This window comes from Bos taurus, chromosome 29 (genome assembly GCF_002263795.3).
Source record: "Bos taurus isolate L1 Dominette 01449 registration number 42190680 breed Hereford chromosome 29, ARS-UCD2.0, whole genome shotgun sequence".
In the NCBI taxonomy this organism is placed as follows: Eukaryota; Metazoa; Chordata; class Mammalia; order Artiodactyla; family Bovidae; genus Bos; species Bos taurus.
The window spans coordinates 26,467,502-26,485,086 of NC_037356.1; the positions used below are offsets into that span (position 1 = coordinate 26,467,502).

Sequence of the window (17,585 nt, forward strand, 5' to 3'; positions counted from 1 at the left end):
AAGTGAGGAGTGTCTCCAGGAAATGTGCAGTCTGGAAGGTGAGGGAGAGGAAACCAGCCCTGCCTGGTTGAGGATGTAGAGGAGAAGGCTTTCCTGTGCACACGGAAGCCCAGGAGCCAGGGCACAATGGTGTTTCATGCCAGGACCAGGGCGGATATGAGGGCAGCAAGGTCAGGGTCGGGATCTGCATGTCTAGGGTTTGATGAAGGGCCTGGTCACTTCCATTCGTTGCTGTGGTTTTGGTCCCCTAGGCTGGGATGACTGGATCCAAGCTCAGAAACCCTACACTGTGCCCCTGGGAACACAAACAAGACGTGAGCACCTGCTGTGTGATCATTTACTCTCAAGGCCACCCTGCTAGGTGGGAGTGACTGTCCCTGTGTCACAGAGGAGAGAACCAGAGGTTTGCAGAGATTAAGGTACTTACTGAAATCTGTATAGCCATGGAAACCTGGAACTTGGATTCAAATCCAGTTCTCTCTGAGTCAAATGCCTGGGCTTTCTCTACTATAACACGAACCCTCCATTGACATGGGAGTGTTATGGAGCCCCACCCCCACCAGAACTCACTGCCCAGAGGTTATGCAAAGTCCCCAGAATTTCCTGAAGAGGACAGGTAAATGTCTGGGATAGAATCTGAGAGCCCAGGAGAGGGCGTTGGGTCAGATCATTACTTCTGTCCTGGGCCAGAAGTTTCCTCCCCGGTGCATGAAGTCAAGAGGACGTAGAGTGACTGCAGGCCACCCTCATGACTGAGAGAGGCCCATCCACTAGGGAGAAAGAAGACTGTGCTTTAGGGACATGAGACGCATGTGATCTCTTGCTAGGAGAGGTGCGAGGGTGGCCAGGCCAGGTGGGTCAGCAGTGGCTCAGTGTGTCAGCTCCATGAAGACAGGGGAGCTTTTTATATTCCCACAGTGTGTTCTCAATAAGTATTCATTCAGTGTGTGAATGAATAAATGAATGCTGCTGCTAGTGCTGCTAGGTCACTTCAGTCGTGTCCGACTCTGTGTGACCCCATAGATGGCAGCCCACCAGGCTCCCCCATCCCTGGGATCTCCAGGCAAGAGCATTGGAGTGGGTTGCCATTTCCTTCTCCAATGCAGGAAAGTGAAAAGTGAAAGTGAAGTCGCTCAGTCGTGTCCGACTCTCAGCAATCTCATGGACTGCAGCCCATCAGGCTCCCCGTCCCTGGGATCTCCAGGCAAGAACACTGGAGTGGGTTGCCATTTCCTTCTCCAGTGCAGGAAAGTGGAAAGTGAAAGTGAAGTCGCTCAGTCATGTCCGACTCTCAGCGATCTCATGGACTGCAGCCCACCAGGCTCCCCATCCCTGGGATCTCCAGGCAAGAACACTGGAGTGGGTTGCCATTTCCTTCTCCAATGCAGGAAAGAGGAAAGTGGAAAGTGAAAGTGAATTTGCTCAGTCGTGTCTGACTCTTAGCGACCCCATGGACTTGCAGCCTACCAGGCTCCTCTGTCCATGGGATTTTCCAGGCAAGAGTACTGGAGTGGGTGGCCATTTCCTTTTCTGAATAAATGAATGGAGGAGCCCAGTGAAGTTGAGGATTTGGAATATAAATTAGTATAGATGTACAAATAAAGGCATTAGGACACACATTTGTAACATGATGAAGATCTCATTCCTGTGGAGAGCTGTGTGTGTTTAGAATGACATTCTGCCCAAATAACCTACATTGATCACTGAGGTGCCTTCGAAGTGAGGACTCTACAAGGCTTTGTTGAGCACCTAGAATCATTTCAGTGCATAATTTAGGGGTAGGATTTAGGGCTGAGCTGCATACAGTGGAGGAAGAGTAAATGAGGCAAGGTCAGAGGGCCACTAAAAACAGGAATTTCAAGTTTGGCGATGTCTGGGGGGACTGGGAAGTGGGGTGCAGGGTATGAGCAGCAGAAACCCACTCCATTTTCTATCCTGGGGGATCACTGGGAGAGTTTGGTTTGCTGAGTGAGCTTTTGTGCAGGATGGGTCTGTGAGTCTATGAGGGGAAGTAAAAAAGCTGCAGGGCTTGGAATGTAGAGACGCTGCTGCAGAATTCACTGAGAAAGAGCACTAGCTCACCTCTGGGGGTGGGAGAGCTGATAGAGAGTTTATCAGGTATGGTCTCCTTTACTCCTCTGAAGAGCCCTATTGAGGTAAGAACTAATATTGTTCCCATTTTACAGAGGATGGAATGAAGCACAATAAAGACGAATGTTTTGCTCCTGGTCTCACACAGGGTGAATCTGAACCCAATAGGGCTCCTTAGGGTCTACAATTTTGATCAGCCCTCCAGACCCACCACTGCTGTGGTGCTGATTACATGTGGATGTGCTGAAAAGCAGAGCAGTGACTCCCAAAGTAAATCCAAGGTGGCACTCAATATTGTGGCCTAAAAAAACCAAAACCAAAACTAAAATTGACTAATATAAGCAAACTCCAAAACACAGAGGTAGAGAAGCCCGTCAAACAGAGAACGCAAGATGTGAGTGGAACTCATTTAGGAACAGACAGCAGAATGCAGAAGCCCTTTCTTGCTTCACAAAGGCTCTGGAATCCAGAGGACTCACAGGGGCAGGAGACCTCCAAGCGGGAAGAGGACATGTCCTCTGCTATGGCCCAGAGAGAAATCAAGGGCAGAATCATCCGTGTTTCCCTCTCTTAGAGAAGCAAGATCCCACAGCCCTGACACTGACCATGGAAGGATGTTGGTGGGGAACCAGAACCTAAGCCATCCCTGCTTAGGGCACTTAACGGTTTGTGAATCTATTTTCTTTGGTATGAGACATATATATGTATATAGTCCAAACTGGAAGCTCCATAAGGACTGAGTCTCTCCCGTTGTTCACTATTGTATCCCTGGCATCTAGCATGTTCCTTAAAGATTGTCTGTTGTCATAGCCTCATTTCATAGAGGAAGAAGCTGAGACCTAAGGGGTCAAAGGATGTTCCTGGGATGTCACTGCAAAGAGCAGGCCCAACACCACTCCGTCTCCTGCAGCCCTGTCCCAGGCTTTCCTACTGTTCCCTGCTTCACCATTCATTATTTGTGAGGAGCGCCCGAGAAAAATCTTCACGTAAGGATTTTCTTCAAATACGCCCCCAATACCTGTTCTCCTCTTCTGTTACACACTCTCTGGCCAACTGCTCCTTCCTTGGTCCCTTTAAGCCTCGAGGTGGAAATGTTTCACGACTGCTTGCCTTAGGGGGCTTCTCCATGCATTGTCACTTTCCCTAACCCCTGCCTGTCTCTGCAATTAGCCCCCTCATGCAACACTCCTCAATTATTCCAGTTTGGGCTGTTTCCTCCTGGGACTCTGCCAGATCCACAACAGAAGAAAACTTTGAAAAGCCAGGAAACAATGGAATCTGGGTACCAGCAGTCCAGCTCCAGGAAGCAATGCCTGTGTGTGACCTTGTTCCCTAAATTAACATAAGAGGCAACATTCTCTCCAAGACAGCAGATCTGAATGGTTGGAATCAAGGGGAGAGTGGAGATGAATCAGAAGAGAGAAAGGTCCTGGTTGACCCCATTTGGATCTTCCACCATCGGAGCTGCCAGCATGCAGAGATGCTAGTAGAGAGCTCCATGTCTCCTGCTTTTAGATGAAGGAAACACCATGACCCTCAGCATGTAGCATCACAATGTGAAACAGAGACATGGAAACTTAGAGCAAAACCCAGGACTGGCTTTGGAAATAAGACTGTTCTTGGGATACATCCTTATCTTTCTTCCATTCTTCTGGCCAGAGGGGGAGAGCTGACCTCCGCCTGTGCTGAAGGGGGAGAGCCTCTCAGGGATTGAGCGAAGCCAGAGGACTCATCTTTGTCCTCTAAACTGGAAGATGTGTTCAGGAGCTGGAGTGGAGACCAAGCAAGATTTTCAAGATGCTGGACAGACTTGTGATTTCCTGTAGAGGGCTTGTGAGCCATTCAGAGACCAGAGCTGTTTGAGATGTGATCCCTCATTGAGACATTTCTCTGCATTTGCCCCACTTCCACTCACTTCATCCTGCCCCACCTGGTCCACTTTCCAGTGAGTCATTGCTGTTCTGGAACTTGTCATTGACAACTATGAGCCTGGGTAGCAATGTCAATCAATGTGAACATGCAAGGTGAGGATTTATAACTAGAGGATACAGTCTATCGTAGGATGATTGAAAGTTCACCATGGCCTGACCCCATTTTTTTGTTTTCTCTATCATAGCAGTAATGCATTGTTTCAGAATGATTGGGAAATGTATGCAAAGGGGAGTCTTCCCAAATCCCACTCTCTAGAGGCCACCATTTGTTGTACTTTCCATTCTTCTTACTACTTTCAAGTATCATTAACTTTGAATAGTTGAATTATATTGCTATTTTTAAATTTACCGATATTAACAACTGGATAATGAGGCTCCCTTTATGAAATGTGAAGACTGCAGCATACATAACATGTCTTTTTTCTTCCTCCAATTCACAATATTTGCTATTTTTTTAGACAAGATAGTCTGTGTGTCCAGTCTTTTCAGTCTTATGTCCTATGACTTCAATTCATCCTGTAGCCGTATTGAACTACTTATCATTTTTAAACATGTGATTTGAATTAGGAACTATTTCATACATTCAAATAAGTTCTTCCATGCATTCATTCAGCAAATATTTAATAAGTACTTGTTGCGTCCCAGGCATTGTTTGAAACAGTGGATTTTTGGTGTGAAGAGCAATCAAAGTAAGATCCTGGCCTTTTGGAGCTTACACTCAAAGGCCTGGCTGAGCTCCCTCAGAATGTGAATAAAGGCTGAGAAGAGAAGAGGTGAAGGTGCAGCAAAGGGTCTGCATCTGTTAGAAGTCTGGAGGAGGAGGAGCCAACAAAAACACTGAGGAGGAACAGCTTTTGTGGACGGAAGGAGACCAGGAGAGTGTGGCATTCCTGAATCCCAGTGGACACAGTTATTGATCAGCCGTGTCAGATGCTCCCAAGTAGTGGAGAGAATGACCTTTGGATCAGCAGAATGGAATCCTTGCCAACCTCACCAAGGTGGCTGCAGTGAAGAGTGGTCCGAAGGACCAAGTGGAGTGGGTTTAAGAGAGAATATAGCTGTGGAATGGGACTCCTGGACACCCCAGACACCGGCTAAAACATCGCCACAGTCAAGGAGAGCACTGGGACAGGTGCATGAGCCACGAACATTGTTTAATCAATCAGCTGTGCTTCTGGATACAAAAATAAGTTTAAAAAATTATAGAAAGTAAATCCCAACTACTTCCTCTGAAAAGGAAGAATGATAAAGGCATTTAGTGCATTGAATAAAGCCTCAATAAATAGAACGAGACAGTACTGACCTAAACATAGAAAACTTGATTCTCGCAACTCAGAATTAGACACAAGTGTATATGGTAATTTAGCTTTAAAGGTTGCCTGTCAAACTAATGGGTAAAACAGGGACTAGTCAATGGATGGGATTGAGACAACTGGGTGGCCATCTTAAAATGAAATTGAAAATATACTTTCCAAATGATGTTAGGTCAAGTTCCAAATGTACTAAATAGTTTTAAATAAATAATAAAATATATAATTCATAGAGAACACACGGAAAAATTATTTTATAAATCAAAGCAGGGAAAGCCTCTCTAGCTATAGGACAAAATTCAGAAGAAACTAAAGAAAAGACTAAAAAAAAGACAAGAATATAAGGAAAATTTTGGTAAACATGAGCAACCATAATCAAAGGGTAAATAATAAGCTGGGAAAGTGTTTGTTACTCATAAAGTTCTAATTTTTTCTATATAAAAAAGTTCTTACAAATTGATAAAAAAATCCAACAAACCAATACAAATATTAAAATACAAGAAATGAATTCACATTTGCTAGAAAATACAAATGGTTCTTATACAGAGGAAAAACTGTGAAACCAAACTCATAACAATAGAAATGCAAATTAAATTACACTGAATTATATTTTATTTACCAAAATTTCAAAGACCAAAAAGTTTGATAGAGGGTTGTTTGGGAGATGCTGTGGGACATTTCTGGTGGGACTGAAGATTTATAGAGCTACTGACAGAAGGCAATTTGCAACATATATAAATAAATGTAAAGAGCCACACTTTCCCCCTATAATTCCTTTTTTAGAAATTTATCATATATACATGTGTGTGTGTGTGTATATATATGCACACACACAGAGTTAAAAGTTCATGGTTATTTGCATTAACAGAAGACTAGAAACATCCAAAATGGCCATCAGTGTTGTATAAATTGTGGTCCATCCATACAATAGAATGTTGTGTAGCTATTTTTTTTTTAAAAAGCAAAAACCCCCGGAGGACCTCCAAGATATATTAAGTTAAAAGAGTACAAAACAATGTATATTTGTATGAAAGGGATGTACACACACACACACACACACACAGAGATCTTTTTGTTTTTTTTGTTTTAATCTGTATCGAGGGTACTGCCTAGAAACCCTACTTCATGCCGTTCCTTCTGTTCTCCCAGAATCATTAATCATTACCTCATATCATTGCTGGTGGAGTTGACAAATCTTGCTTGTCCTGTGTCCTCACATACCTTTGACAGAAATCCCAAGAGAGAAGTAAACATTTCCTTTGCTAATCATATTGATCACCTCTTAACAGCATAATACCGATGTGTAATCTTGTTGGGGGTGGGGGGAGATCCTTTTCCAAACAGGGATGAGAAGGGAGTAAAGTGGAGAAGAACCCATGTCCTCCCACACTTGATTCTTCAAATACAACTCTCTTCTGTTCAAATACGACTAAAAATAGAATAAGTCAATTAGGAAAAACTGCCAGAACACAAATGTCTTGAATGACTCATTTGAAAAAAGCTGCTTGAGAATAAGGAAAATACTATTATTCAATATGCTAATTTGTTTACACAGAAGAATTGAGCAAGAGGGACATCATCAATGCACACTGGATTTAAGACCTCTCTGCCCACTAATACCAAAGTCAGGAGAGATACCAACTACTGAATTTCAGCTGGAGAAAGGACACAGGTGAGACTCTCTTCTGGGGAGTAATTCTGTTGTTTTTCTCTTTGGAGAGCCTTTTCTCCCATAATTGATAAATTTCAGTTGGGGAGAAGTGTTTTCTACTCATTATTGGGTCTGCTGGGCAGAGCAGGACCTCAGGAAAGGTTATGAATCTACTTTATTCTTCTTTACTGGATGACAGATTGGCCACGAACAAATAAAACACTGGTAGAACCCTCTTAGTCTTTCTAGAGATCTGGACTGAGAATTAAGGGTTTATGCTTCTTCCTAAAACCTATTTCAAGTTTTCCTATAGTAATAATTCTAAAAAGAGTAAATGGGAATTGGGAACTAAGCTATCTTTGAAATTCAAAATCGCAAAACATATGTCTATCTTATATACCATAGTTGTGCATCTCTGACCTTCTCTTTCTTTCACATCAGCACAATGAAGCTTTTAATAGGCATTCTTTTCTGTACCTTGATCATGGGAGTCACCGGTGACAGCTGGTATTCATTCTTCAAGGAGGCTGTGCAAGGTAAGAGCCCCAGAGGATGAAGGGCACACCCAGCTGACCCCAGGATTCACTCTGAGCAGAGGCCACACACCACACACCTGTCAGATGTGGCTACTCCTTTGAAAAACCACAAATGGGTGAGAGCTGGAGGGTTTCTCCTTCCATGCTGATCTGACTCAGCACCCACCACGGGCTTCTCCAGACCCCAGGTCAAAGATGCTTTCAACCCAGCCTGTCCTTGCTGGTAGTGGGCAGCAAGTAGGACTTCCAAGGCAGCCAGGACTTCCAAGGGGTGAGCTCCTTGTTGCTGTTTAGTTGCTAAGTCATCTCCAACTCTTTTGCAACCGCATGGACTGCAGCCTGCCAGGTTCCCCTGTCCATGGGATTTCCTGGGCAAGAATACTTGTGGGGATTCATAACTCAAATTTTTCCAGTCTTGAAGTTTACCTGTGAACTTGGTATGTCCCCAAGGGTGAAATGTCCAGGGAAAGGGTGAGCTGAATAAACATCATGCCCTACTCTGGGGAGAGAGGGTGCCTGGGAAAAAGAAGACCTGTGCTTGGAAGGAAGATCCCATCCTGTACCCAAGCAAACGGCCAATGGTTGCAAGGCAGAGCTCATGGAAATCAAGCCCTAATGCCTATCCACACAATAAAAAGAGCAAATTCCCACTGATCTGCCATGCTAAGACTGAGATAAAGCCAGGAAGCAAACCTAATCTGCCATTCTTTTATAATTATTCTTAAAGATTTATTGGTTTACTTATTTTGGCTGTGATGGGTCTTTGTTGCTGTACGGGCTTTCTCTAGCTGTGGTGAGGGGTGGGGGGCTCCTCTTTGCTGCAGTGTGCAGGTTTTCTCGTGGTGGTGGCTTCTCTTGTTGCAGAGTGCAGGCTGTAGGTGCATATGCTTCCGTAATTGTGACACAGGGGCTTAGTTGCTCTGAGGTATGTGGGATCTCCCCGGACCAGGGATACTTGTGGGGACAATGTGTCCCCTGCATTGGCAGGCAGATTCCTAACCACTGGACCACCAGGGAAGCCCCCAACCTGCCATTCTTGATGGGAAATGAAGCTTATTGGCTACTTGTTAAAACAAGAAAATTATGTGGTCAATTGTTGCAATACTTTGATCTGCATGTATTGTTCTTAATTTTGTTTTATTTTCAGTATTTCTTCTTCAATGATCTTCCTTTTTTTTAAAATTTTATTTTATTTTTAAACTTTACAATATTGTATTAGTTTTGCCAAATATCGAAATGAATCCGCCACAGGTATACCTGTGTTCCCCATCCTGAACCCTCCTCCCTCCTCCCTCCCCATACCCTCCCTCTGGGTCGTCCCAGTGCACCAGCCCCAAGCATCCAGTATCGTGCAACGAACCTGGACTGGCGACTCATTTCATACATGATATTATACATGTTTCAATGCCATTCTCCCAAATCTCCCCACCCTCTCCCTCTCCCACAGAGTCCATAAGACTGATCTATACATCAGTGTCTCTTTTGCTGTCTCATACATAGGGTTATTGTTACCATCTTTCTAAATTCCATATATATGCATTAGTATACTGTATTGGTGTTTTTCTTTCTGGCTTACTTCACTCTGTATAATAGGTTCCAGTTTCATCCATCTCATTAGAACTGATTCAAATGTATTTTTTTTAATGGCTGAGTAATACTCCATTGTGTATATGTACCTCAGCTTTCTTATCCATTCATCTGCTCATGGACATCTAGGTTGCTTCCATGTCCTGGCTATTATAAACAGTGCTGCGATGAACATTGGGGTACACGTGTCTCTTTCCCTTCTGGTTTCCTCAGTGTGTATGCCCAGCAGTGGGATTGCTGGATCATAAGGCAGTGCTCTTCCTTTTTTTATGTACATCTGAGGTTCTGACCTGTACTATTTTCCTTCTCTCTAAAGAACATCTTTTAGCATTTCTTTCAAGGCAGGTCTATTGCCAACAAATTTCCTTAATTTTTTTGAGAAAGTCTTTCTTTCTCCTTCACTTTTAAAGTATAACTTCACAGGGTAAAGAATTTTAGGTTGGTGGTTTTTCTCTCAGCACTAAATATTTCACTCTATTCTCTTTTGTTTGCATGAGTTCTAAGGAGAAGTCATGTAATTCTTGTCTTTGTTCTTCTATAGGTATCTTTTGTTTTCTTTTGACTTCTTTCAGAATTTTTTTAAAAAAATCATTGATTTTCTGTATATGCCCAAGTGTAGATTTGTTGCAGGGGAGGTTTTGAGGGTTTCTTTTTTTCATTCTGCTTGGTGTTTTCTGAGCTTCCTGGGTCTGTGGTTCATGTCTGACATTAATTTGGGGACTTCTAGGTCATTGTCATTTGAAATATTTCCTGTCTTTCTTTCTCTGTTTCTTTCCTTCTGGTTATCCCACACATATGTTATACCTTTTGTCGTTGTGTCATGGTGCTTGTGTATTCTGTCCTGGTTTTGGCAATCTTCATTCTCTGCCCTTTGATTTTTGAGTATTTTATTGAGGTATCTTGTGTCATGGAGATTCTTTTCTCAACCATGTCTATTCTGCCAATAAGCCAACAGAATGCATTCCTTATTTCTGTTATGGTGTTTTTCTAATTAAAAAAAATTTTTTTTTTACTTTACAATATTGTATTGGTTCTGCCACACATCAACATGAATCCATCACAGACGTACACATGTTCCCCATCCTGAACCCCCCTCCCACCTCCCTCCCTGTACCATCCCTCTGAGTCATCCCAGTGCACCAGCCCCAAGCATCCTGTATCGAACCTGGGCTGGCGATTTGTTTCATATATGATATTATACATGTTTCAATGCCATGCTCCCAAATCATCCCACCCTCTCCCTCTCCCATAGAGTCCAAAAGACTGTTCTATACATCTGTGTCTCTTTTGCTGTCTCGCATACAGGGTTATCGTTACCATCTTTCTAAATTTCATATATATGCGTTAGTATACTGTATTGGTGTTTTTCTTTCTGGCTTACTTCACTCTGTAGAATAGGCTCCAGTTTCATCCACCTCATTAGAACTGATTCAAATGTATTCTTTTTAATGGCTGAGTATACCCCATTGTGTATATGTACCACAGCTTCCTTATCCATTCGTCTGCTGATGGACATCTAGGTTGCTTCCATGTTTTTTTCATCTCTAGCATTAGTTTTTTCTTTCTTAGCAATTCTATCTCTCTGCTTACATTACCCATCCATTCTTGCATGTTGACTACTTTGTCTTTTGATCTCTTAGAGTATTAATCATAGGTGTTTTAAATTCCCAGTCTGGTAATTCCAACATCCCTACCAGGCCTGGTTCCAATGCCTTCCATGGCTCTTTTAACTGTGTTGTTTGCCTTTTGGTATGCTTTGTAATTTTTTCTTAAGAGCCAGACTTGATGTACATGATAGAAGGAACTGCTCTAAATAGGCTGCCTTTAGTCATCTGGAGATTGGGGAAGCATTACTGTGTGCCATGTGCTAAGTTGCTTCAGTCGTGTCTGATTCTTTGCGACCCCATGGACTGTAGCCTGCAGGCTCCTCTGTCCATGGATTCTAATAGGCAAGAACACTGGAGTGGGTTGCCATGCCCTCCTCCAGGGGATCTTCCTGACTCAGGGATCGACCCCTGTCTCTTATGTCCCCTGCACTGTCAGGCGGGTTCTTTACCACTAGCACCGCCTGGGAAGCCCAGTCCTATGACGAGGTCTCAGTATTTTTTGACGAGCCTGTGGCTCTAGACTGTGAACTTCACAGGTATTTCTGGCTTTTTCTACCCTTCAACTGGGGCAGGATGGTAGGAGTGGGCTGGAGCTGGTTATTTCCTTTCCCCAGGTCACTTAGATTCTGATAATACAGAGTTTTCTGAGGGAGGCCTATTGAGAACAGAGAACTCTGGCATGTTTCAAAATGGTTCCTTTTCCTCTCCTCCTGTGAGCAGCCCAAGGGAAATTTTTTAAAATATAAATTTATTTATTTTAATTGGAGGCTAATTACTTTACAGTATTGTAGTGGTTTTGCCATACATTGACATGGATCCACTATGGGTGTACTTGTGTTCGCCATCCTGAACCCCCCTCCCACCTCCCTCCCCAGCCCATCCCTCAGGGTCATCCCAGTGCACCAGCCCTGAGCACTCTGTCTCATGCATTGAACCTGGACTGGCGATCCATTTCACATATAATATACTTGTTTCAATGCCATTCTCCCAAATCATCCCACCCTTGCCCTCTCCCACAGAGTCCAAAAGACTGTTCTATACATCTGTGTCTCTTTTGCTGTCTCGCATACACGGTTATCATTACCATCTTTCTAGATTCCATATATATGCATTAGTATACTGTATTGGTGTTTTTCTCTTCTGGCTTACTTCGTTCTGTATAATAGGCTCCAGTTTCATCCACCTCATTAGAACTGATTCAAATGTATTCTTTTTAATGGCTGAGTAATACTCCATTGTGTATATGTACCACAGCTTTCTTATCCATTCGTCTGCTGAGGAAATCTAGGTTGCTTCCATGTCCTGGCTATTATAAACAGTGCTGCAATGAACATTGGGGTACACGTGTCTCTTTCAATTCTGGTTTCCTCAGTGTGTATGCCCATCAGTGGGATTGCTGGGTCATATGGCAGTTCTATTTCCAGTTTTTCAAGGAATCCCCACACTGTTCTCCATAGTGGCTGTACTAGTTTGCATTCCCACCAACAATGTAAGAGGGTTCCCTTTTCTCCACACCTGCTCTAGCATTTATTGCTTGTAGACTTTTGGATAGCAGCCATTCTGACTGGCGTGAAATGGTTGGAAATTTTTAAACAATATTTTCTGTGAGAATCTGGTTGAGCTCTTGAAGGTAACTGTCACAATATTATGGGGCCCAATAATAGCTGGGCCCCCCAGGAGGTTTTAGTCTCAGAGTTGTCTCCACCGAACCTCCTGCAACTTGTCAGTTCTGGTTTGGGTCTTTCTACCTTCAGCACAGGTTCGCTCACCGGTTTCTGCTCCTGAGTTTCTGGTCCAAAAAGCCTCCCTTCTCTATGCTGATCTGTTCGTCTCTCCAGCCTTGGAAGCAATGCTATGCCCTGTGTCCTCTCCCTCTTATGGATCCAAGAAGAGTTGCTGCATTTTCAATCTGTTCAGTTTTTAATTGTTACAATGGAGTGCTGACATTTAAGATCCTTATGCAGAACTGGAGATGATGCTATTAATTTTGCAACTGAATTCTTTATAATTTTTGTCTTGATATTTGACAAATTCAATCTTTCTGATTTTGAACTCATGTGCTATTCTCTTTCTTTTTCATTGTATTCTCTGAATACTGGGTTTTTTAAGAAAAAGATTTCCATTTAAAAATTTTTATTTATTTTTATTGAAGTATAGTTGATTTACAGTATTTCAGGTATACAGCAAAGTGATTCAGTAGTGTGTGTGTGTATATATATTCCTTTTCAGATTCTTTTCCATTATAGGTTTTACAGTATATTGAATATAGTCCCCTGTGCTATATAGTGGGACTTCCCAGGTGGCTCAGTGGTAAAGAATCTGCCTGCCAATGCAGGAGACACAAGAGACGCAAGTTCTATCCCTGGCTCGGGAAGATCCCCTGGAGGAGGAAGTGGCAACCCTCTCCAGTATTCTTGCCTGGGAAACCCCATGGACGGAGGAGCCTGATGGGCTACAGTTCACAGGGCTACAGTCCATAGGGTCACAAAGAGTCGGACACTACTGAACACACACGCAGGTACTGCATGGTAGGTCCTTGTTCTTCACCTGTTTTATTTGAGTATCAGTTTTTAAAAGTTATTTACTTATTTTGGTTGCGCCGGGGCCTTCACTGTTGCACGAGGGCTTTCTCTACAGCGAGCAGGGGCTACTCTTCATTGCAGAGCACAGGCTTCTCATTGCGGCAGCTTCTCTTGTTGCTGAGCACAGGCTCCAGGCACACAGACTCAGGAGCTGTGGCTTGTGGGCTCTAGAGCGTGGGCTCAGTAGTTCAGGCATGTGGTGTGTGTAGTTGCTCCATGGAATGTGAAATCCTCCCAGACTAGAGATCAAACCCGTGTCCCCTGTGTTGGCAGGTGGACTCCAATCCCTGTACCACCAGGGAAATCCTGAATATCAGTTTTTAAAAAGAGTTTTGGGGGGCCACTGCAAAGTTTCTCTGCACATAGTAAAGAATATTTTATTCCTTGCTGCTGCTGCTGCTGCTAAGTTGCTTTAGTAGTGTCCAACTCTGTGCGACCCCATGGACGGCAGCCCACCAGGCTCCCCTGTCCCTGGGATTCTCCAGGCAAGAATACTGAAGTGGGTTGCCATTTCCTTCTCCAATGCATGAAAGTGAAAAGTGAAAGTGAAGTCGCTCAGTCGTGTCCGCCTCTTAGCGACCCTAGACTGCAGCCTACCAGGCTCCTCCCTCCCTGGGATTCTCCAGGCAAGAATGCTGGAGTGGGTTGCCATTTCCAGAGCACCACAGTCCCACCCAATTCAATTGAACTGTAAAGGGCTCTTCTTACAGTTACACTGGGATCAGATCCACAGTAAGGACTATGCATCTTAATCTAGGATTTCAAAGGATCACTTTGTCAAGAGTCAAAATCTGAAAAGTAGGGGAGAATTCTTATCCCCCGACTTCACCAACATGTCCCCATGTTACTGTTGTTGTTTTGTCTCCTGACAGGGGCTTCAGACTTGTGGAGAGCCTACTGGGACATGAGAGATGCCAATGTCCAGAATTCAGGCAGATACTTCCGCGCTCGAGGGAACTACGAGGCTGCTCAAAGGGGCCCTGGCGGTGTCTGGGCTGCAAAAATAATCAGGTAACAGGGGCTCCTGAGGGCGCTGAGCGGCGCCTGTCTGTTTCCAGAGAGTCAGGGGGCTCTGTGGCCCATCTTCCTCCTGCCCCTGCTCTCGGCACCTGCATGGCCAGCAGAGCCAGGGCAGGATATGGGTGCGGAGGTGTCTCCCCTCACTGCCAAGGAGAAAGCGAGGAGTCACTAAAGAAGCCTGATTCAGGGTATTCGAAGAACCAGTAACTAGGGCTTTGCCCAATAGGGTGTGTATTTTAGCCCTCCGTCCTGAGGATGGGCTTTTCTAGCCTCCTCTCAAACACACTTCTCTGTCTGCAAGAGGAGAAAGGAGTCAGAGGACAAAGCTGTCTCAAGCGACCCAGCTGAAATTCTCCTGTCTCCCTTCCTTCCAGCAATGTCGGGGAGTACCTTCAAGGATTCTTATACCAGATTTACCTTGGAGACAGCTATGGGTTGGAGGACCAGGTGTCTAACCGGAGAGCTGAGGAATGGGGCCGGAGTGGCCAAGACCCAGATCACTTCAGACCTGCGGGCCTGCCGAAGAAATACTGATCCTGCTCCCTCTGTTCTGGAGGGACGAGGCTATGAGCCACACCATGCTTCTCCAAAAACAGGGAAATAGTGTCACTGAGCTCTGTCACCCCAGGAACTGAGACAGGTACCCAGAGGTGCCCAATAAATGTTTGTGGAACTGAACATGTTGATGGAAGCTGGAGTCTTCGAGTCAGACTCTGGGGAGAAAGGCCTGCTGGCACCATATGGACAGTTAAAGCTCTGGGGAGGACGAGCCTGTGACCGCAGGGCCCCAGGAATCCCTGGCGACCTGGACCCTGCCCTGTGCTCACACGACCCCATTGAGCCCCGGGACTCTCAGAACCCCATTTCTCCTCCTGAGTAAGCCTGCGCTGGGAGAGCACTGGCCATCACGCTGGGCTCCTCAGTGGCTGGGGCCTGACCCTGGCACACGCCTGGGCAGCCCCATCCCCACTTCTTCCGCCCCAGTCACTGTGTTGCTGCCTCAGGCCTCTCTGTGTCCCGACTCTCCACTGCCCAGCTGGTTGCATCCTGACCCACCTCACGCCAGGCCTTATCCCCAGGGATCTCTTCCCAAATCAAGAAGGCACATTTGCTTTGGGAAGACGAGTCCCATGACACCTGTTCTGGAAACTGCGTCTTAGACTCCAGTTATTTCTCATCAACACCAGAGCCTACCCCTGACTCAACTGTTAACTGGTCTCAGCTCATTTTATCTAAGAAATCATTCTCAGATGAGTTTCCCTTACCTTTATCCTCACTATCTTTGGGTCAAACAAAATGCTATTTTCACTTCTAGGGTGAATGTCAGTTATGTGGATACACACTTCCAATGCAGTTTAAGAGAAGCCTCCTCAGAAGCACAGACTGATGGCGAGCCAAACTCTGCTGGGGTGTGCGAAGCTGAGTCATTTTCTTTCATTGTAAATGTTCTAACTCTACACGTGCTATTTGATTTACCAGAAAGGCTTTGCAGGTCTCAATTGAAGAAATGAGGCTTGGAGATAAGTGATCTGGACCTTGCTCCAGGTCACACCTGTAGTAGGTGAGCAGCCAGGACTGCAGGCTGGTGTGTCTGACTCCAGGAGAGCAGGGATGTGTTTTTAAGACCGAGAGTTTCAGAGGCGGGGACTCTCTCCTCCACGGATCTCCAGCATGAGAGCCCTTGTGCCCAAGAGATGCCTGACTGGTTACAGACACACCATAGCTTGTTCTCCTCATGCGAACAGTGCCTTGCAGACTCCTTACCCTTGGTATCTGCTTCCTTAATAAATTCCCACATTGAAAACCCAGACTTCAGTCCACATTAGTTCTCACTCTTGAGCATTTTTCTCTTCCTTTTGTCTTCAAACTTGAAAGTGTGCTCACCTGCATGTCCTGCTTCCTCACTTCTGACTCACACTAGAACCCACACCAGCCTGACCTCTGTCCCCACCACTCAGCAAAACAGCTCTGGTCACCGCTGACCTCCATGGTGCTAACTGACAAGTTCCTTTTTCATACTAGGAAGGCTCTGAGACATGCTCAGCACAGTTGTCTTCTCCCTCCTTTCTGGTAGGTTCTCTCTTGGCTTTTGTTTACCCTACTTTTGTTTCCCTTTAATTTCCTTTATCTCCTTAGCTGAGTCTTTTCATCTCCCCAAACCCTAAGGGTGCTTCAGACTTGGTTCTGGATTCTTACTTTTTTTTTTCACTTTTTGTGTCTATATTCTCCCCAACAAGTGTACCAAATAGTATCTATATGCTGATGGTTCTGAAAAGGATACCTCCCTGCTCAGAACCTGATTTCCCAGATCTGTGTTTATAGACACCTCTGCTTGGATGGCTTCCAGAGATCTCACACTTGGTGTGTCCCAAAGGGAACTCTCATCTGCCTCCAGAACTCTTCACCCTCAGGCCTCTCCATTTCAGTAGATGACATCATTGTTCCTTCTGTTGCTCAGCCCAGAAATTGAGGCATGTCCTTGATGCTTCTCTTCCCTTTACCCCACACCCAGTCCACTAACAAGTCCTGTGATTCAACTTCCAAAATTCATCTCTAGTCCGTCAGCCTGCTCTCATATGCATCTCCATGCTCCTGGCCACACCATTTCTCACCTGGGTTTCTGCAACAGCTGTCTATCTAGTCTCCACATCTTCATGGTTTTCCCCTCTGCTTAAGTTGACTGTATAATTTTTCATCTAAACCAATTCACTTTCCACTGAGGAAAAGGGCCTTATTGTTGACTATACATGGATGGCAGGAGTAAACTGAAACTGTCCTGGGTAAAAGAGAACCCTACCTCTCAGTCTAGCATACAAATTATATTCAGATCATGTCTCTTCCCTGCTTAAACTCTTCCCTGGGTTCCCATTTCCCTCAGAATGTAATCTAGTGTGAGCTGTCCCTGGCCACCCTCCAGCATCATCTCATGCCACACCCTCCCAGGCTCCCTGTCCCTTCATCTCACCAACAAGCCAAACTTTTATTTGGCACAGGACCTTTGCATATGACATTTTCTCTGCTCAGAACACTCTTCTGCTTGGTCTTCACCTGACTGTGTGTTTCTCACCTGTGGAGCTCTCCTGAGATCACTCTTTCTTGAGAGAGGCCTTCCTGGTCACCCTGGCTGATCTACTCTGGTTATTCTGTACTTTTTGCCAATTTCAACATGTGAAATTCTTTTACTAATTTTTTGGTTTATTCTTCTGACTTCTTTTGGACTTTGTTTTGGTCCACATTCATCCCTTTTACTATAAAATCAGTGAGAGAAGT

The 17,585-nt window shown here is 44.7% G+C and overlaps 1 protein-coding gene across 1 annotated transcript; it reads left to right on the top strand.

Annotated features, from left to right (window-relative positions):
- The first annotated feature begins 2,576 nt into the window (after nucleotides 1-2,576).
- Nucleotides 2,577-14,993, top strand: SAA4 (serum amyloid A4, constitutive). Its single transcript, NM_001040505.2, has 5 exons — nucleotides 2,577-2,756; nucleotides 6,888-7,004; nucleotides 7,425-7,519; nucleotides 14,168-14,306; nucleotides 14,690-14,993. Exons 3-5 carry the CDS (start codon nucleotides 7,429-7,431, stop codon nucleotides 14,847-14,849), a joined length of 390 nt encoding a protein of 129 aa, NP_001035595.1. The 5' UTR covers nucleotides 2,577-2,756; nucleotides 6,888-7,004; nucleotides 7,425-7,428; the 3' UTR covers nucleotides 14,850-14,993.
- Nucleotides 14,994-17,585: the final 2,592 nt, after the last annotated feature.

Bases quoted from the DNA above. Each gene is read 5' to 3' on its own strand.
- SAA4 (NM_001040505.2), top strand. From the start codon at position 7,429: ATGAAGCTTTTAATAGGCATTCTTTTCTGTACCTTGATCATGGGAGTC. The intron at 7,520-14,167 runs GTAAGAGCCCCA...GTCTCCTGACAG, and splicing joins CTTCAAGGAGGCTGTGCAAG to GGGCTTCAGACTTGTGGAGA. The intron at 14,307-14,689 runs GTAACAGGGGCT...CCTTCCTTCCAG, and splicing joins TGGGCTGCAAAAATAATCAG to CAATGTCGGGGAGTACCTTC.